The sequence below is a fragment of the Hippocampus bargibanti genome, linkage group LG16 (genome assembly GCF_051943395.1).
Source record: "Hippocampus bargibanti isolate YZ-2025 linkage group LG16, ASM5194339v1, whole genome shotgun sequence".
NCBI lineage: Eukaryota > Metazoa > Chordata > Actinopteri > Syngnathiformes > Syngnathidae > Hippocampus > Hippocampus bargibanti.
Genome location: NC_142749.1, coordinates 10,195,688 through 10,216,371, shown reverse-complemented (window position 1 = coordinate 10,216,371; position 20,684 = coordinate 10,195,688). Strand labels below are relative to the sequence as shown.

The following is a 20,684-nucleotide window of genomic DNA, read 5'->3' as shown; positions in this document are numbered from 1 at the left end:
TCACTGTAACGGTTATTTATTGTTAAACGAACCCATTGTAATTCCACCCCTTTCCCACAGTGGGCATCATCACCAAATGGAACTCTTCAGGTGAGTCAAATGTTAGCATCAACTTTCATTACATGAAGCGTTTTTTGTTGTTGTAAATTTTAATATAAAACAATGCAAATTACAGTAACCACACACATTGTAAATACCTCCGTATGACTTATGTCAAAAATATGAATTATTTTTCGCTAAATAGTACATCATATTCACGACGTTCCTAATTGGCGCGTGTCAGTGTTCGTACTGTATTTTCCTGAGCAATATTGTGACAGTGTCGTTGGGATAACATCTGAACATTCAGTCAGTATTTTTCATTATACACAACAGCCGATGAACTCACGTTTCTACTTTCTACTATGTAAAAAAAGAATAAATACAACGTTAATCGATTGTAAGACGATCTTGATCATATTTTGCAAAAATCACTTGCTTTCACTTCAACGCTGTTTTCACGCAGGTTCCCGATGCACAGTAGCCATTCATATTTACGCACTGTTGTCATTGCTTTGAAGATACTGTTATCTTTACTGCTCTACTACTGTCCTGCTTTATTTAGCATATGGGAATGGGCGCATGAACATCATTGCACATTAAAGTTAGAAGTTATCGTCCAAAACGAGTATCAAAGAAGAAAGATTGAGATTTAATTGCGCATTTCAATATTTGATCATATCTTGCGCTTGAAAATGCTTTGTAATGAATTTAACTCTAATTTTGTCTCAGTAATGTGTCAAACGTATGCATTTCTCCCATAGTTGCTGGGGGCAGACTGGGAAGTAGTGGACAGCATGCGTCCCCTGGAGGATGGCTGATATGGATAAGGCCTAAAAGAGTCAGAAGAAGATGTGGTAAGTTAGGCTTTCTAGCTATTCTCAGAGAAAACTTTGATACATACACTTTTTCACCCGGCTCCTGACAACTGCATGCGCACAATAGACAACCACCTCCACACAGGGCAAGTATGGCCGAGGACCAGCCGATGTACAAACCTTCTCCGATCTCGTACCTGCATCACAGTGACAATCAACAAAATGATCCCATCTATTTTATGTTATCCTTCAAAAGCAATCACTTCTGCATGCTCACTTTGTCCCTGGGTAGAACTGGTCAAAGAACTCCTGCGTGATGTTGGCTGCATACCAAGACACAGCAATCATGGTGCACATACCTAGAAAAAGCACACAACATGACCACTCTCATATCATTGTATTGTACACAGCTTGGCCTATTTGAACACTGACATTTGATAAGAAGGGACGTTTGTGTATGAGAGTAACGATAACCCTTCGAACTGGCCATCCAGTTTTAGATAGCTTGTCTCCTGTGTACACAGATTACAGTTCCTAAAATGTTCCCTTCTCTGGCGTTAGGGGGTCGTCATAGTTAAATGGTTATTTTGTGCTACTGGAGGAATTTGAATTTATATGACTTGTACTGCCCAAAAAATGTTGGGTTTGATGTGGAAACTGATATTGAAGTGTAGTTGTGAGGCCCTTCAGGTTTGTTTTTGAGCATGCACGATTTCACAAGAGCAGCCACTTAACCTATTTGCACGTTGATATGTAAAGCGGTGGGGGATACAGGAAGTGGAAAATGTGCTCTAGTTTTGATCAGGACATTTTAAAAATCTTAATTTTGATAGTTTCACACTATTTTTCACAATGGATTTCAGGAAATGAGGGTGTTACGTTTTGTTTCAAACTGGCATGTATGTATGTATGTATGTGTGTGTGTGTGTGTGTGTGTGTGTGTGTGTGTGTGTGTGTGTGTGTGTGTGTGTGTGTGTGTGTGCGTGCATGCGTCCGTGCGTGCGTGCGTGCGTGCGTACGTACGTACGTACGTATGTATGTTGTACTATACGTATGTTGTACTATTTAAATCATTCATCCACCCGTCTTTCTTCTTACCCTGTAGTAAGAAGAACACCCCTCCGATTGCAGCAATCCTCCCCTTCAGAACGTAGTTTTCACCCCCGATTTTCGAGCACTGCATTCCGACCAAAGTTCCCACGAGCCCAAATGTGCCGAACACAATGGCAGCGATCATCAATGCTCGAGATGCTTGGATGTACCCTGCATACAAACACAAACAGGTACAATTAAGTGTTTATTGAGAATATACCATTGCAGCAAAATGAATTATAATCCTTTCAACAAGTGCCAAATCGAAAATCAAATAATTTGAGAACTTATATTTTGCTGCAGAAACTTCCAGATTCCAAATGTTGTATTGTTTTGAGCCGATTGACAGATACTTGATTCCTAGCACGTCTTATTATTCATAAAACTAATCTTTCACTCATTCACCGCCAGACATGCGCAAAAATGTCTCCACTCCAGTGCCAGGGTTTTTTGCAGGAGCCACAGAATATTGAGTTTTAGGACGAAATAAACATTCAATGCAGTGTAAGAAACCTTAGACTCTCTTCTTTCATCAGAAAAAAATAGTTAATTCTTAAGTTATATATGTCTGGAGTTATCTGAGCTTGAAATGGGGGCTGTTGTACAAAATACAATTCAATACATACATATTGGTTTGTATATCACTTTAACAACAGCTGAAGCTTGAACAAAGCGCTACCATGGACAAACAAAGGCGAAATGCTGCCCCTTGTGGAAGGAAAAAATTGCCAGAGATTTTACCAGCGCTCTATAGGCACCCTCTCAAGAAAAATCAAAACCCAAACTCTGTCATATTTTCAATTACCGAATAAATTCGGGAATGGCGGTGAATGAGTTAATAAATGTCTATGCTTTGTCATGGTATGTGGGTAAAACAATGGAAAATTGAGGTTGCGCCCCCTACAGGTTCAGTGATTATAAACGCGATAGTTTGAAAACATCTGAAATTCCACCAAATACTAGACACAACAACAAGCATAACACAAAAATAAAATCAAATATTTTTTCTCTTCAACCACTGAATGAAACCCCACAATCGGCATTCATCAAAACGAAATTATCTCGCAAGCACGTGGTTGTCGCATCTGACGCGAAGACACTCTTAAGAGTTATCTTATGTTTTTATTTTTTTATTTTACTGGGGTTATTCTCGCTTATCTCTTTTCATCTCATTGTATTTTTATACTGCCCGTTTTATATTACCTGCTGTTTACCAAGTAACACCACCTGAAGAGAAATGGGATTGTTCTCCAAGACACACAGATGACACTCACTGTGGTCAGAGCTGACAAACAACTCAAGAAATCACATCATCACCACTAAAAAAGTTCAATTCAAAGCACTTTGTATCAGCTTGTTTTAATCGCTGCTCTGGCTCTATGGAAATTTCTTTTTTTTTCACTCTAATGAAGTAGTCGACAAAAGTTTCAAGCACATACCGCTTAGTGCGAGCAAAGACGGAAAATCACGGCAGTTGTGAACTCCCGTCGAGTCAGTGGCGCAGGACATCCAAAGATTCTCGTATATGGTGGACGTGGTGATAACGTTGCCGTCCACTGATGACACTCTCCAATACCGATTGGGAAGTGCAATACCGACCATCAGCCATCCCAGGAAGCCCAGGAAGAAAGCAAACGCTTCCACGATGGGATTCATAACTCCACGATTTTGACGACGCTTGATTCAGGCGGTCTTCTCCGAGCTTGCCCGACAGACTTCTGACAAACGTTGCCCGGTGAAACTATCTTCAAGAACAAACGTGTTGTTTTTCTTGAGCCCAGCGTTCTCAGCGTGCCTAGCTGATTTCCCAGGAACACTAGAGCGAGGATGCTCGAGAAACCTCCAAATTAATGATTAATCCCCAAACAGCCCACTTATGATTTCCTCTATTATTCGCACATCTCCCAAAGCCTTTTCAAAAGTCCACGTGTTTACCCAACTTAAGGGAAGTGAGGTTGAACCTCGACACCCGCTGACTCACGTCTATAGATAGACTCAGAGCTATTTGTCACCTTCTGACAGTCGCTTTGAACACTGTCAATAATTCAGTCCTGATGGGATCCGAGTGCCAGTCGGGCTCTGCTGCTTGAGAGATGATGGGGGACGTCATCAGTCGCGAGGGGGTGAGGGCAAATGCGACACGTGCGTGCGCCCACCCACTGTTTTTTTTAAAAAAAAGGACTTGACTGTCAGCTGGCATTTTTCATGCCTCGGATTTTTACTCTCGTCCTGCAGATAATTTCTAGATTCGGAAATTGTGCATTTGTGAATTTGAGGAGATGACATGATATTCCATATGTGAAATTTGCTGATAAACTGGCTTGACATGCATCCTTTTTCGACGGAAAGATGACAATTATGTGATTGTCTTTGTCAAAAGAATCCAAAAAGTGGTTAAAACCAGTTTCAATACATTTTGCTTATGAATGCTTAGTTGTATACTCCATACTGGAATTTCATAATAAAATTCTCAGGAGATTTTATTTAAATGTCCTTTTTTTCCCCAACCCTATCATCATAAATCAAATGCATTCAGATTGAGTTACATAAGAATGGCGGACAAAAAGAGCCCTTTGGAGTACAATTTAACATTAAAAAGATCATAAAATGGTGAGGACCACATGCACATCATAACCGTTTTTTAATTTGAAAATAAGTACATTATATTAGGGGGATCAGAAAATGTTCTAATACATTATATTCATCTAATAACCACTGTGCAGTGACAACAAATATTTTAAAATCGAAATCTTCTACAGTGACATTTGAAAGAAAAATGAACCAAATACCATGTATAAAATAAAATGAAGTTGTTGTTCTTCTTCAAAATGATAACAGTCATAGTCTTGTCTTTATACCCGTTAGCTTCAATTTATAGATAGGAAAAAAAAAGGTGGAAATATTAAGCGCCTATTCCAATGATTAAAAAGAAAGAAAGTGCACACTCAGCTATAACATACAGCTGAATCATCATCATCGCTTTAGCACGTGTACATGAGTTCGAAGGCAGCCATCATTTTAACACATAATTAAATTGGTAAAAAGATTGACTTACCCGGTAGGGCCAAAAGGGATGGAAAGTCTCGGCAATTATAGATCCCAGTCGAATCACTAGCGCAAGACACCCACAAATTCTCGTATATTGTGGAGGTTGTAATGGCACTGCCGTCATTGGTGGATTCTTTCCAATACTGGTCTTGCAATGATACAGAAACCATGATCCAGCCTAGGAAACCAAGAGAAAGTGCTGACATTTCAAGAATGTCCTTCATTTTGGAAATAATTCTCTTTCTAATCCTCTCTTAAATCAGCCAAGATATCGCCTCCCTAGGGAGCTCTAAAGGCAACTTCTGTATCTGATGTACATTTTGGAGTACACGCAACAAGGCTTTTTTTTTTTCTTCTCATGCACTCAAATGAACCGGGACTAATTTGAACATTGATTTGTTGGCTGATATGTCTGCTATTCCCGCCCAAAATTGATTACATTTCACGTGCCTGGCACATTACCATAGAAATGTAAGCAATACAAGGAACTCCCCCCAACGGTTTCTTTTGATCTAAGCAGAGGTGAGAGCTTGTAAAATACATTACGCTGCCTATATTATGTAAATACTTGTAAAACGCCCTGTGATTTTTTTTTTTTGGGTGGGGGGCATTATTTACATTTGCAGTCTTTTCTAGAGCTACCTTTGGAAACACTTTATTTTATCCAGACATTTTTATGAAACATAATTCAGAAAGTCTTTCAAGGTATTTTCATTTTTAGCCATATTTGGACAAAAAAATGTCTTATCTATCTATAGCACGAGAAATGAAATGAAACCCAAAGTGAGATGTGAGGACTAGTGGGTGGGGGGATATTGTGATCTCCCTGGGTGAATTGAGTTGGAATGTCATCATGAACGTGATCTTATCTCTTTTTTGAGAAATTGGTAGCTGGAGATTTTCAAGAGGCAATTTTAAGGCCCATGAGTAAATACTAATAAATGAAGTACACTCAATAGAGGCCCGAGCATACATTGAAACCTGGGTAAAGAGCAATTGGAGGGTGATTTATAGGAGCTAAATGTGTCTATTTTAGCGCTGGTTAAGCATTAACAAGTTGGAAACACAAAAGATTCATTGAAATTGTTGGCTCGGTTCGGTTTTCTCTACTGGAGCGTGTACATTTAAAAATGATGTCTGTTCTTTTCAAATAGTTTGTTGACATAGTACAGTACAGCTTTCCATTAAAAGAAATTGGCCAATATCACATTACAAAGAAAAAAAAGCTGCAGTGTTAAAAATCTTCTGATAACAAATCCAAACAACTGCGTGGAAAGAATCAGATACTATTATCAGAGAAGGTTTTGGGGTGTCACATGCAATATTTTCTGGGATGCAAAATTAATCCGTGGACTTCATGCTTTTAGTCTGTATCTTATCAAAAGTCAATTTTCTACTGTTGTCAAGTAATCAGCGGGAAAGTTCAAAGTTCTGTCATATACCTACAATATTGAGCAGACATTCAGGCTTTAAATCATAATCATTTGTCTGTTAATATTTTATTTCTTTGCCCTTCCCTTCGTCTTCTGAAATGTGTGTTCCATGTGTCCGCATTGACCCTTTGTGTTTAAAGGGGAAGTGGCCTTGAAACAAACTCGAAACATTTTGAGGGGTTCAAACACAGGCCATTGCCAAAGGTGGTGTTATTAGCACCTAAAATATGCAATAACTAAGAGACACATTCGCCACCTTCAATTTCACAGATGTGCAGTGCAATGAAATCTAATGAAAGAGCAAAATCAAAAATTATATCTCTGTTATTAAGGTGGTTTAGAACCACGGGGCACCAGGTTGGGTCCCCTGCATATTTGTGAGTCAGTGTTCACAAATTCAACTTATTAGTGTTTTCTTCCCCTTAAATTTAATATCCCCTTTAATTTGCAGAAAACACTGCCTCGATGTGTTTTTTTAATATCTACACTATCCAGCCTGTTGTCGATATTTCATTGTATCCAGCACTGCAAGGCCTTCTTTGCTGGCCTAAAAATATCTGAATCACAATCAGTTCTGCAGGTTCTGATGCATAAAATAAGTGTCAATGAAACTGTTGCTTCAACCAATCAGAGTTCGAGTTGGCAACCCAAGGTCTGCTCGAAGGCGCTGGAAATGTTAGTTTTCAACTATGATTATGATTGGCTAGTCACACGATTGGCTAGTCACTAGCCAATCATAGTATCACTAGCCGCTCGTGATAACTGCATACTGGCCAGAGCTAGTACACATATCTGTAGTGAGCGTCATAAGAAAATACATTTATCATGTATTTAGTTTTTCTACTTTCATTCCTTTCATAACTTTGCTGCTGTGAAATGTAAATATATCCGTTCGCGGGTTTCCATAAAATATACTTTTCAACTAAATAAGCCTTAAAACTACATACAACATACATTATTCTATGTATAATAAATGTGCTATTGTATTGTAATGAAAGAAATACACTGAATTGTATCATAAAGTCACTTTATTTACATTTGTGATGGTCATTTATGGCTTGATGGAATGTCGTTGGAGGTCGAAGGTCAAAGGGAATTGCTGTTTGGAAAGAGAGGCGCATTACATGAGGACTGTAATTAAAGAAATAAACTGTGCTGTAAAATAAAGTTTTATTTACCTTTTTGATGGTCGTTGATGGTTTATGGAAGGAGTCACCTTCCATAAGGACTGTTGGTAACTTAACCTCTGGTGCTGTTCGGTCGTGTGCTTCCGCCGAAGATCACTCCGCCAGCCGTGGTGGGTGTGTATTATGAAAATAGTGCTTATTATAAGGTTTAATTTTCATAAATTTGACGTTTGTAAGACGAAAAGTTTGTACATTAAGGTGTTTGTAAGTTGAGGTCTCACTGCACTGTATTAAAGTCGAAGCTTGGACTGCCACCAAAAATTCATGTTCCCTAATCCCGTTGACGGTAGCAAAGAAGTTAAACTTGGATTATAAATTTCCACTTATACAGATCAAAATATTTTTATTTTTCATTTAAAATGGCTTACCTTAATTCGAGTCCTGTATTGCATTATGGCCAAAAGAATAACGGTCGGTTACCGCACCTTTTGTGCTATAAATAGTAAAACCTTGTTGTGACGCATGCAAAACTAATGAGATGTCATACATTAGTTGCCATGACTGCCTTTTCGAATGTCGAATGCATTAATGCACCAAAACCACCAAAATAAAGTAGGAAAATGGATGAACAAGTAGCAGGTATGGCAACTAATGTGTGACACGTTATTAGATTAGCATACAGCTTCTGCCTCAAGGATGTACCTTTAGAGCAGCAAAACTCAAAACAACTGACCAATATTCCACCTTTGACTATAATGCAACGTCAGACTTTATTTCAGCTAAGCCAGTTTAAAGTAAAAAAAAAAAAAAACGGTTTCCATTGTTCGAAGTGGAACTTAATCATTCAACTACAATTTGGGAAATTTTAGGTTTCAATACGAACTCTACCGTTCCAAGTGTTGTGTATGCAAAAGACAAACTTTGAATTCACTCACAGCCAAGTGATATTTAAATAGTGTGTATGCCTTGGAAAAGTCATTATTTGAGTATGTAACAAGAGTTTCGGTCAAGTCACAGGTTCAATACATGATGTAATAAATCATTATGATTCATCGCTGTGACGGCAGCTTTTTTATGCCTCCGTGAGGCGTTCATAAATGTGATTCCAAAACCACGAATGAGACATTTGCAACAATTACTCGATTGGAATAAGAAAGCGTATAACTCTAGTGTGCTGGAGAGGTCATGATGGAAGATATCTGACTGGACGAATTGAAAGTCAAAGGAAGATTTTAATGTTGGGCTGGATTGTATCTCCACGTGTTCTCATGTCCTCGTGATTATGTGTGTGTGTGTGTGCTTATGAACATGCTAATCCTTCAATTGTCGTGCACACATATGTGAATGATGGAGAGGAAGGCATATTTATTCTTAGCAAGATTTTAATTGGTTGCATTTCTGTTGATGACCATTACATTCATTGTTTTGCATACGATTGTTTTGCTTATAAAGCTAACACAAATCGCACACATGCAACTTATATTACACTAAAATACATAATTACAAGTTTATGTGCATCATAGATGTTTAATTATTACATTACATTAATGTGACCGTTATATCAATTTTCAGAGAGTATCGTGGGATCATAATACAACGGTCTATTTCCTTAAAAATTTATTGTCCACCTCCACAGTTTAATGGGAGCTGCAAAACTGGTGGAAAAAAACCTTAAGAAAAAAAAGAATAATACAATAGTGATCAGTTTTAAATAATACCGATGAAATAATCTATCCGTATGCTTTCTGTTGTCCTTTAAAGGACAACCGACATCACTTTTTTGTTTTTTAACTGACACCAGAAAAACGTTTTATAGCGACTAAAATACCCAAAACACGCAGTATGATATTTGTAGTCAAATGCAAAACACCAATAAAAATGACTTAAAGTGTCCAAAATCTGCAAAAAAATTGAGCTGCGAATTGGGCATTTTCAGAAAGTCTCGCCCCCCTTCCGTGACGTCACGCCAAGACGTCTTGCATTGCTGGTGAATCAAAACAATGGCTTCAGATTCGGAGAAGATGCTTTCTTGTTACACATCCAGTTATGAATATGATTCAAATAGTCCTGATGAGCAAAGCATACATGTTTGCAATCGATTAAAGAATTTATTTGGGCCATTTTGAGGCAAACGGGCGGGGGGGAATGTCTCACCCAAGAAGAGGCAGAAAAATGGCGACCAGCTCCGGTGAGGAATGAATCAGCTCGTTTCCACAGGCTTATACTATATTTCCATCGAGTTTGCCTCCCTCTGCTGGCGGCTTTTGGGTGTAAGACATGGTTTAAAAAAAAATACAGTACAGCAAAATACATTGACGTGATGGAAAGACGCTACAATGTGTCTTTTTTACGGTGAGGAGGCGGTCCTTTTCTGACGTCACGTACGGACTCGTCACCAACTCAAAAACAAGACTTCCTGAATGTTCAGCGAGAGTCTTAAAATCTTATTAAAATACGCCCAGTAGAAGTCATTTGAAGCCGTTTTACAAATTATGGACACAACTTGTCCGGAGACGTCGGTTGTCCTTTAGCTGTGGTGTAGAATTACAATGCAAAGCATTGACACTAGTTTTTGATATTTTGCCACTCTTATTCAGAAAAAAAAGAATATTCTACTTTAAAGAATAACACACCCTCCACCTTGGGCTTCCACATAATTTGGGTCAAGGTCATTAGGCAGTTTTCCGTTCTCAGCCCAGATGTTCAATTCTCCAAACACGCCCGTCTCGATCATCTCCTCCTGCCAGGGGATTGGAACGTTGCCCGAAGCAAAGTCAGCAAAGAACTCTGTATCCTTGTTATCCATGACCACACCTTTGATGGTGCTAAAGGCGCCCACGTCGTCGATATCTTTGGCGTAGACCATTCTGGGATCAGGAATAAATGGTGGCGGTAGCATACCTTGGTAAAAATGAGCGGGGGGAAAAATATTGGCAGTTGTTAATACATATGCATCTTTAGTTTCACCACTGTGGTAACCGCTGTCCCTGAAATAGTTAACTTATTCGCTGCCATTCCCAAATTTACTCGGGAATCAAAAAGTGTGAGGTGGAGCGCCATCCCCGAATTTGTTTGGGTTTTGGTTTTTCTTGCGGGGGTGCCGATAAAGCGCTGGTCAGACCTCTGGCAATGTTTTTTTCTTCCATGAGGGGTGTGCATTTGCCTTTTGTCCATGTAAGCGCTTTGTTATAGCTGCAGCTGTTGTTAAAATGCGATATAAATCAATATGTGTGTATTTCATTGTATTTTGGACAGCCGCCCTCATTTCAAGCTTACATAACTCCATACCCATATAATTTAGGAATTAACTCTTTTTTATCTGATGAAAGAAGATAGTGTAATGTTTCTTACACTGAATTGAATGTTTATGTTCTCCTAAAACTTAATATTCCTTGGTTCCTGCAATTTGAGTGAAGATGACAAAAACAATGGCACTGGAATGGACACATTTTTGCACATCGTGTGGCAGTGAATGAGTTAAAATGGAATTTGATCCATTATGGTGTTGTTGATTGACTTTGCTTTTGATTTCATCAAATTCAACTTCCTAAAGCTGCAAGTTTTTCACAACAACAAAACTGAAAATAAACAAAAACAATTTTGGAAAAAAATAATGTTGTCTTTGCTTCAGAATCCTCAAATTATTCTGAAAAACCAGATAGACTCATTTTGGGTGTGATTGTCATCAACTAATAATCTGAGAAACTTGCTGAGTAATTTGGAATGTCTTGTCTACTTCATTTCGTCATTTTGAACTTGACGCCCTTGATAGTTGAAATGATTGAGACAGTATCAGGCAGCTGATTTATTTCCATAGATAAGTGAACGTGTGCAAACTTTAAGTGTACTTTAGCGCATTGATAAATTTGTGGGAAAAGTCACCAGCTTCAAGACGTCCCCAATTAATCTCGTTGAAGAACGGTTGACGCTTGAGATCGGCGCACTCGTTGTCTTTAAAGCCAAGGCGTTTCCCTGGATCCTTTTCCAACAGCCCTTCACAGATTGCTTTGCAGTCCAGGCTAAAGTTGGGCGTGTATGGAACCGGATCGTTCAAAATTCTGCGGGCCACTTCGTCATTCTCCACCTGCAAAAAAAAAACAAAACACACCATTAGCACATTTGACAATTTATTCATGTGGAAGATACCCAGTGCATGTCTTTCCCGTGCCCTCAACCTTCTCTCCTCGTATTCTGAAGGGCCCTTTGGCAGCAATCATCTCAAACAGAGTCACACCCAGAGTGAAATAATCCACTGTGTAGTCATATTCCTTTTTCTGGAGCAGCTCTGGAGCCATGAAACCTTTTAAAGCATATTATCAAGTCAATATCGACGCAAAAGAGACTGTAGTTGGAGAAATATACTGTATATTTGTTCTAACTTACCGGGAGTTCCTGCATAGCCAGAAGTTTTGTCTTTTCCTGGAGGAAGTTCAACAGCTAGGCCTAAATCTGAGAGGCGGATGTGTCCTGAGTGACAAGACACGTGATCACATTAATGCTGTTGAATAAATCAACACTGCTGCAGTGGCCGCCAGTCAGGAGGAAAGAGTAAATAGAAGACAAAGAATGGCCAAACTTTGATCAAGTACAACCTACAATATGTACTCAAAAGTAGAACATTGACAATTGCCAAAACTAAATAATAATAATAATAATACATTTAATTTCAAGCGCCTTTCAAAACACCCAAGGACACTTTACAATAAAAACAATAAAACAAAGCACATAACAATAAAACCATAAGTAAAATGATAAATAATAAAATAGCAGATTGAACTAGACATTGAAAGCAATTTTAAACAGGTTTTGAGGTGGGACTTGAAAATAGGGAGGGAGTCAATATTACAGATGCTGGGTGGAAGAGAATTCCAGAGTTTGGGAGCAGAGCGGCTGAAAGCTCTGCATCCCATCGTAGTGAGACGGGCAGAGGGCACATAGAGGTGAAGGGAGGATGAGGATCTCAGGGATCGAGAGGGAACGGCGATTTGAAGCAGGTCAGAAAGATAGGGAGGGGCAAGGTTATGGATGGCTTTGAATGTAAACAGAAGTATTTTGAATTCGACTCGATGTTTAACAGGGAGCCAGTGCAGTTGCTGGAGGACAGGGGTGATGTGGTGAAAGGAGGGTGTTCTAGTGATGATCCGGGCTGAAGAATTTTGGACGAGTTGGAGTTTATGGAGGAATTTCTGATTGAAGTGAGTTACTATAATCGATGCGGGAGGTGACGTAATAACCCGTTCAGACAATGAATATAACCAATGACAGTATATTCAGTGCTGTTGTTAAATCCAGTTTTTTTCATCTTAGGCAGCTGGCTGAAATGAAACCTCTCCTTTCTCCCTTGAAGCAATAATTCATGCCTTTGTCACATCTCGGCTCGATTACTGTAATGCGCTTTACTTTGGAGTCAGCTAATCCTCAATGAAGCGTCTCCAGCTGGTCCAGAATGCTGATGCTCACCTCTCGACAGGTACTCGAAAGAGGGAGCATATAACTTCTACTCTGGCTTTCTTTTACTGGCTCCCTCTACATTTTACAGATCCTATTATTTGTTTTCAAATCTTGAAATGGCCTCGCTCCTCCTTACCTCGCCGAGCCCATTCACACCTACAGACGTTCCAGGTGCCTCAGGTCTGCTGACCAGCCCTTATTAGATGTGCCAAAAACTAAACAGAGGCTCAGAGGGGATCGAGCCTTTTCCGTTGCTTAGTCCCACTCTCTGGAATGACCTGCTACTGAACATTCGGCAAGCCTCCTCGCTGCCCATCTTTAAAACCCGCCTCAAAACTCACTTGTACTCTTCGGCATTTGACTCAGTCTGATTCAAACTATCTTGGCTTTACACCATGGTGCTTTCTACTATCTTTGTGACTGCTTTATTTGCAATATATGATAGCTGTCCATGTTAAGCACTTTGTTCCAGCTTCAGCTGTTGTTAAAGTGCAATATAAATCAATATATCACGTATTGTTATAGCCTACCACCATTGCATTGGTTGCTTGTGCAAAGACACCAAAAATCTTAAGATCCCAAGATCTAACCTGCATCATCCAGCAGCACATTCTCTGGCTTCAGGTCTCTGTAGATGATGCGGTGCTGGTGAAGGTGCTCCAACCCACAAATGATCTGTGCCGTGTAGAAAGAAGCTCTCTTCTCGTTGAAACCGGGATTTTTTTCATCCACATTGTACATATGAAACCTGACGTAAGAAAGGAGAACATGATGCAGCTTTGGATTTCACTCAATTAATATTTGTCCATAGACATCTTTAGCCGCTTAAGTACTTCTTACTCTCTGACTTAAGTGTGACGCACCTGACGGCCCAGTGAGAATATTAGCTTGAAGGTTTATCTATACTTGAACTAATTAGCTGACATGGGAGTGTATTGGGGGCACCGTGGTGTGCCAGTGGTTAGTGTGTGCGTGCGTGCGTGTGCGTGCGTGTGTGTGTGTGTGTGTGTGTGTGTGTGTGTGTGTGTGTGTGTGTGTGTGTGTGTGTGTGTGTGTGTGTGTGCGTGCGTGCGTGTGTGTAAAAAAGCCAACGTCAGTGTTGTCATAGAGCACCTGAGATCCCCGCCATTCATGATAGTCATAACTAAACAAAGGTCAGTCTTGGTCTGGAAGGCGTAGGCCAGCGACACGATGAAGCGACTGTGGACTTTGGCGAGAATGCGTTTCTCAACAATGGCGCCCTAAAAAAATGGAGAAGGACCATTTGAATCAGGGAAATGACCAATAAGCTTTGTTACCCTGCGCATCCGATGAATTGTTTGCCTTACCGGATTTTTAAAAAGCCCATTTGTGGTACTGTGGTTCACGTAGCTGCTTTTTCTTCCCTTGTGATTACTTTTCATCACCAGTCGATAAAATTATTTGCTATTTTGCAATGCAGGGGTGTCACACTCATTTTTTAATTTATTTTGTATATTTGCCGCGGCCACATTGTAGTTAGGGTTTCATCTCACGGTCCATTATGAATTTGGGGAAGTCATTAGAATGTTTCATCCCCGCCACATATTACATACAAATTAACAAATTAATGAATAACTGATTTTCGAATCCAAAGTTAACTCATTAACTGCTAGATGTGCAAAAATGTGTCCACTCCATTTCCAGAGTTTTTGTCATTGTCACTCGAATTCCAGGAATTACAGGAATTTTAGGACTACATAAACATTCAATGCAGCATAAGAAATCTTAGACAGTTGACATTTTTATTTTGTTATGCTTAGAATATCTTGTTTTCTATCCTTTCACTCCCACCCCAACCCCATCCCTCTTCAATTGCTGCTGTGGACTGCAAATTTCCCCATTGCGGGACGAATAAAGGTATTCTGATTCTGATTCTGATAGACTCTCTTCTTTTATTCGGAATTAAACAGTTAATTCCTAAATTATATGGGTCTGGAGTTATATGAGCATGAAATGATGACGGCTGTCCAAAATATAATGCAATACCTACATATTGGTTTATCTACCGCTTTAATAACAGCTCAAGATGGAACAAAGTACTTATATTGTAAAAAAGGGAAATGCTGCCCCTTGGTGGAAGGTAAAAACATTGCCAGAGGTCTGGCCAGAGCTTTATCGGCACCCAAGCAAGACAAAACAAAACCCGAACAAATTTGGGAATGGCGCTCCATGTCACGCTTTTCAATTCCTGAATACATTTGGGAATGGCGAATGAATTCAGGATATTGACTGCTATTGTGGTTTACATGGGACGATTTGAAATTTTGGTTTGGACTTTAGCAAGCATCTTAGCACTTGACATGGTTGATTTGCTTTCACGGGCCGAATCAAATGATATGGCGGACCAAATTTGGCCCCTGCTGCCTTGACTTTGACACCTGTGATCTAAAGTGTCATAATCCCTCAATGGTTTTAGAAGTACTACACATGGCTGAGCTTCTTTGCGGGTTCTCTAAAAGAGTCAGTCACAAGCTTCTTTGCGCTTAGCCATCATCGCAAAACTCTGCACTCAGGCTTGCCTCTGAATGATATTTCTTATTTCCCATTTTGTTGCTTTCATATGAGCTAACATTTTCTTTTTTCTGGTTGTGTGCATCGGTGCTTTACCTCATAGCCTTTGCGTTTCTTCAGCCTCTTTTTATCCAGTTTTTTATTGGCATACATTTTACCCGTGGCCTTAGCCTGGCAAGCGTACACTTCTCCGAAACCTCCTTTGCCGAGTACCCTGAAGTCCATGAACCACTCCTCGTCGACGGGCTGGCCCTCCAACCACTTGAACTGAACGTAACGCAGGAAGTACATGCTCTGCTTGAAGCCGGCCATGGCCTTTGTCTCCAGGTGTTTGAGGAGTTGTTTCTCGCTCTCTTTAAATAAGTCACCGTGGACATTTTTGAAGTCCTCCTTCACTCGAGTAACAGCCTTCTCTTCCAAGAAACTGCAGAAGTTCTTTGACGCAGACTCGTAGTATTTATTCACCATCTTTTGAGCCTTCTGCACTCTGTCCTTTTCTTGGCAAATGAGGTAGTCTTCAATATCCTTCCACAGCTCTCCAGCAGTTTTGTGGGTGGCGTCGCTCTCCAGAAACTGCTGGAAGAGGCGCTTGCCGATGGGCTCGTTGACGCACATACAATCGAAGGTTTTGCCCACCGATGCTTTCATGTGTTGGCAATCACGGATGTGTGGGAGTTTTAGCCTGGCCCGCATCTTTTTGTCTCGCAGGGTAGCCGCCGCCGCGCCATCCACGCTTCCTCTTGCTGACACATAGGCCGAGTTGGCCACCACCGTCTCCAAACCTCCGATGTCCATGTTGGCTCAAATTTTCTCTGCAACATACCAAGGAAGATAGCGGCAAACCAATGACGGTACACTGATTTGTTTCACTGTTTAAATTGAGATGCAATTTGGCTCAACCTTGAATCAAGCCGTAGCCACACAGTCATGCAGAACTGTATTGCCAGTAAAAATGTATGCATCTCATGCATAATCGTTTTTAAACAATTCTCTCATTAGATACAATACATTCCGAAACTTCAAACACAATAACAACAACTTATTTTAATCATAAATGGATTTATATGCCTACTGCAGTGCTTATCAATTATTTTCTCATGCCCACTGCCTTTGCCTTATTAACATTAAAGACAACAAACAAAAAATATTGACCAACTTGTTACAGAGATTTTTTATGGCGCAATCAGGCATTGAAGTGCATTAATTTGCCTGAAATTACAAAAAATTGAGCACTTCTGCTACTTATCAGAGTGAACATGCCGTCAACATTAATTCTTATACGGTAAAGCAAAACACTTCTTTTCCTTTCGGCTTTTCCCTTCAGGGGTCGCCACAGCGAATCAATGTCCTCCTTCTAACCGGGTTTTGTGCATCCTCTTCTCTCACGCCAGCTACCTTCATGTCCTCTTTGACAACATCCATAAACCTCGTCTTCGGTCTTCCTCTCGGTCTCCTGCCAGGCAGTTCAAGGCTCAGCCTCCTTCTCCCGATATAGTCACTCTCTCTCCTCTGGACATGTCCAAACCATCTCAGTCTGGCCTCTCTGACTTTCTCTCCAAAGCCTCTAATATGAGTTGTCCCTTTGATATACTCATTCCTGATCCTATCCAACCTGGTCACTCCCAAAGAAAACCTCAACATCTTCAGCTCTGCTACCTCCAGCTCTGCTTCCTGTCTTTTCTTCAGTGGCACTGTCTCCAGTCCAAACATCATGACTGGTCTCACCACCGTTTTATACACCTTTTCTTTCATCCTAGCTGAAACCCTTCTATGACACATCACACCTGACATTTTTCTCCAGCCGATCCATCCTGCCTGCAAACGCTTCTTCACCTCTTTTCCACACTCTACATTGCTCTGGACAGTTGACTCCAAGTACTTAAAATCCTCCACCTTCTTTCTCTCTTCTCCCTGTAGTATCACTCTTGCACTTGGATCCCTCTCATTCACACACATATATTCCGTCTTGTTGCGACTGATCTTCATTCCTCTCCTTTCCAGGGCATATCTCCACATCTCTAGTTTCTCCCCCACCTGTTCCCTGTTCTCACGACAGATCACAATGTCATCTGCAAACATCATGGTCCAAGGCGATTCTTGTCTAACATCGTCTGTCAGCCTGTCCGTCCCCATAGCGAATAAGAAGGGGCTCAGAGCTGACCCCTGGTGGAGTCTGGTGGTAAAGCAAACCACTGTTACTCAAAATATATTTACTCGAGGAAATAAAAAACAAGGGTAGATTCAATATCTACTCAAAAAACACATCTAGTAAAGTTAATTGGCTTCTTCGATTTACAAAAAAACATTTCATGAATAAAACGTTTACCAGTGTAATTGTTTACCGAATACTCCCGTTGACAACTGATCAATGAACTACATTTGTAATGGTCTATTTTGGATCTTGCACATTGTATCCCTTTCAATTGTGCAGCTATACCAACAGTGAGTGCATCTATCTTGCGCCAACTGAGTTTTTTTAGAATGAGATGGAGACCAAAGGAAACATTTAAAAGGGACTGTACTGCACTCTGCTGTTGAAATATTAACCATCCAGAAAATATCGTTTGATACTGTACATGTCATCAAATTGTGCACGGGTAAATGGTTGAAACATGGTTTTGGTAAAAATCTCCAAGCACCGACAACAAAATGGAACAGGAAAAGTGGATTGTTTAATTAAGACTTCCTGAATGTAAACGCCTTGAACTGGACCACTTGTGACAAGTGATAGTGCAAATGGCTTCTTCTTTCTGCTTAATCCAATTAACACTGACCGTTGATTCTTGCGATTTACCGATGATTAGCTTTGTGGTAATTAACCCACATTCTTGGATTTACTTTATAAATGTATCTAATCCCATGATCCATTCCACATTAATGTCTGTGTATTTTAGGATAACACAAAAATACATGTGTACTGAATATTTTTCTCCTGTGATAAAGTGATGATGATTATCAGACTACATGTTTGAGAAGGGCTGAAGAAATATGAGTTTGAACTCATTCACTGCCAAACGCGTGAAAAATGTGCCCGCACCAGTGCCTGGGTTTTTGTCATTGTCACTCGAATTCCAGGAGTCACAGAATATTCAGATTTAGGACAACATCAACATTCAATGCAGCGTAAGAAACCTTAGACTCTCTTCTTTCATCAGAAAAAAAAAAGTTATTTTCTAAATGATATGGGTCTGCAGTTATATGATCTTAAAATGGGGGCAGCTGTCCAAAATACAATGCAAAACATACATATTGGTTTATATAGCGCTTTAACAACAGCTGAAGCTGGAACAAAGCGCTAACATGGAAAAAAAAATGGGAAAAACATTGCCCAAGGTCTGGCCAGCGCTTTATTGTCATCCACACAAGAAAAACCAAACTAATTCGAGAATGGCGCTCCACATCATATTTTCAATTCCCGAATAAATTCGTGAATGGCAGTGAATTAGTTAATTTGATGTCTTGAGCGCCAAAGTGAGTTTTTGCATTCACATCTCCAATAGTCTCTTGATACTTGCTCATCTAAAGAGTGGATTTACTAATAATGACGTACAACAGGTTGTAATGTCTCATTAAAAAATATATCAAATATATGATGCATAATTATGTTTTTAAAAATCACATCTATATTGATGTTGAGTAGCACTCACCTTAACTTTTTGTTGCAGAGCCACCTGCTGACCAATTTCTTTTTTGGGTTGCTCCTTGTTGCTCCATCAACCGCAATAAGTAAAGGTGGTATTGAACAGCTCTACCACGTTGACTGTCTCTTCATCCCCTCACAGCGTAGTGAAGCCAAGACACATCAGGTGGAGCTTTATTGTACACTTGAAATCCAGCTTGGTGCTTCATTTGGTGGCCAGGATTACACATGGAGCCACTTGACAGAAGCTATTAGTGGAACGACTTGAATGCGCGCTTCCTTTTTCACAGTAACTGACTAGCGGTCCAAAATTTCATGGCCATACAAAGCAAACACTTCAAAACAAAACAGCTTTATATTACATATTTCTTAACAATTGCAAGTACCTAATTGTGGTCTACATTTATGAGTTTAGATCTTGGCGTAGCTTGTGAAAAGATACAAGACCTAAAAGTAAAGTAGCACATATAGAAATGTAATCCTGTTTAGCGACAAAGACCAAATTTACACAATTTAGTGATTTTTTTCTTTCTTTCCATTTATCCAGGCTTAATTCACATTTGTCCCAAGACGTTACCAGACCAATTGCAAAAAAATAGTCTCTCCAGTATCTTGCAGAAGTATGTGTTGGATTTCATGTGTTTAAACAATGCATTTTTTCCTTGTAGAACCGAATTGACTGGCACCTGTTTTAATATTTACTTTCTCAGGTGTGGCAAAATACACTGGCTAGAAGTATGATGCGTTGCTGTTTTTTTGTGCTTTTGTTTTAAATAAGACTGCACATGGTAGGGGGGAAAGATCCTATTATGCTGCTCCAAGCACCGTTGACAAATGCCCAAGCCTCCACAACCAGCTGAGCTTTAAATCATCTTCAACAGATTAAATGCCAAGGTGTGCTTAAACTTGACCCATGTTATATCACTATAAACCCTCAAATATTTTCTTTTCGTGTAATTGGCATATACAATAGATATGAAGTCTTCACACCTCCTTGTTCATTTTTTGTGACATAAATAGATTAGGCCAAAATAAATCATGACAGTAAAAAAATAACTGAAATCATGTGGCTGCACAAATGTGCACTTTTATCACGGTGATGTGTGTGCATAGAGAATTAACCAATCAGATTAAAACTCGTGTTAAATAGGAAATGAGAGAGAAGAGGATTCACAAAACCGGATTTGATGGAGGACACTGATTCGCTGTGGCGACCCCCTGAAGGGAAAAGCCGAAAGAAAAAGAAGAAGTTAAATAGGGAAGACATCAAATAGTTTTTGTTATTAAGGAAAAAGTTCAGCCAATATTAACACATTTTGCGACATTTAAAGTAATGTTGTTATGTGTTGATGAGACTAACTTTATTAACGTTACCCCTTTTGCGCAAGTTATATTTTCAGCAGTTTGGGAAAAAAAAACAAAAAATGCTAATTTTGACCAAACTGTCGAATAAATAGCAAGATCAGACGAAGTGATACTATTTGTCTCACCGCTCTCGCAGCGT

At 39.8% G+C, this 20,684-nt stretch overlaps 2 protein-coding genes and 1 long non-coding RNA gene across 5 annotated transcripts; 1 reads left to right on the top strand and 2 right to left on the bottom strand.

The window, feature by feature from the left end:
- Positions 1–11: 11 nt before the first annotated feature.
- LOC148886396 (claudin-15-like) lies at positions 12–5,331 on the bottom strand. Of its 2 annotated transcripts, none has more exons than XM_089016487.1 (5): positions 5,005–5,331; positions 1,956–2,120; positions 1,135–1,216; positions 944–1,054; positions 12–872 (listed from the first exon to the last, which is right to left on the bottom strand). In XM_089016487.1, exons 1-5 carry the CDS (start codon positions 5,219–5,221, stop codon positions 779–781), a joined length of 669 nt encoding a protein of 222 aa, XP_088872613.1. In that variant the 5' UTR covers positions 5,222–5,331; the 3' UTR covers positions 12–778. The 2 variants fall into 2 exon arrangements, with proteins under 2 accessions (XP_088872613.1, XP_088872612.1); XM_089016486.1 differs by lacking the exon at positions 5,005–5,331 and adding an exon at positions 3,389–4,385.
- LOC148886394 (uncharacterized) lies at positions 804–20,368 on the top strand. 2 transcript variants are annotated; one of them, XR_016117782.1, is made up of 4 exons: positions 804–896; positions 1,963–2,140; positions 16,249–16,391; positions 19,206–19,285. It is a non-coding gene; the product is annotated as an uncharacterized LOC148886394 (long non-coding RNA). The 2 variants fall into 2 exon arrangements; XR_016117783.1 differs by lacking the exon at positions 16,249–16,391 and having other exon boundaries at positions 19,206–20,368.
- Positions 8,928–19,327, bottom strand: grk1b (G protein-coupled receptor kinase 1 b). The gene is made up of 8 exons (XM_089016485.1): positions 19,188–19,327; positions 15,637–16,352; positions 14,122–14,249; positions 13,599–13,756; positions 11,941–12,024; positions 11,733–11,857; positions 11,440–11,641; positions 8,928–10,458 (listed from the first exon to the last, which is right to left on the bottom strand). Exons 2-8 carry the CDS (start codon positions 16,333–16,335, stop codon positions 10,175–10,177), a joined length of 1,680 nt encoding a protein of 559 aa, XP_088872611.1. The 5' UTR covers positions 16,336–16,352; positions 19,188–19,327; the 3' UTR covers positions 8,928–10,174.
- Positions 20,369–20,684: the final 316 nt, after the last annotated feature.

Excerpts from the sequence above, each read along its gene's own strand:
- grk1b (XM_089016485.1), bottom strand. The coding sequence starts at position 16,335 with ATGGACATCGGAGGTTTGGAGACGGTGGTGGCCAACTCGGCCTATGTG. Across the intron at positions 14,250-15,636 it reads AGAAACGCAAAGGCTATGAG|GGCGCCATTGTTGAGAAACG; the intron begins GTAAAGCACCGA and ends CCATTTTTTTAG. Across the intron at positions 11,858-11,940 it reads TGGCTATGCAGGAACTCCCG|GTTTCATGGCTCCAGAGCTG; the intron begins GTAAGTTAGAAC and ends ATGCTTTAAAAG.
- LOC148886396 (XM_089016487.1), bottom strand. The coding sequence starts at position 5,221 with ATGAAGGACATTCTTGAAATGTCAGCACTTTCTCTTGGTTTCCTAGGC. Across the intron at positions 1,055-1,134 it reads CAGTTCTACCCAGGGACAAA|GTACGAGATCGGAGAAGGTT; the intron begins GTGAGCATGCAG and ends ACTGTGATGCAG. Across the intron at positions 873-943 it reads CAGGAGCCGGGTGAAAAAGT|GCCTTATCCATATCAGCCAT; the intron begins GTATGTATCAAA and ends TGACTCTTTTAG.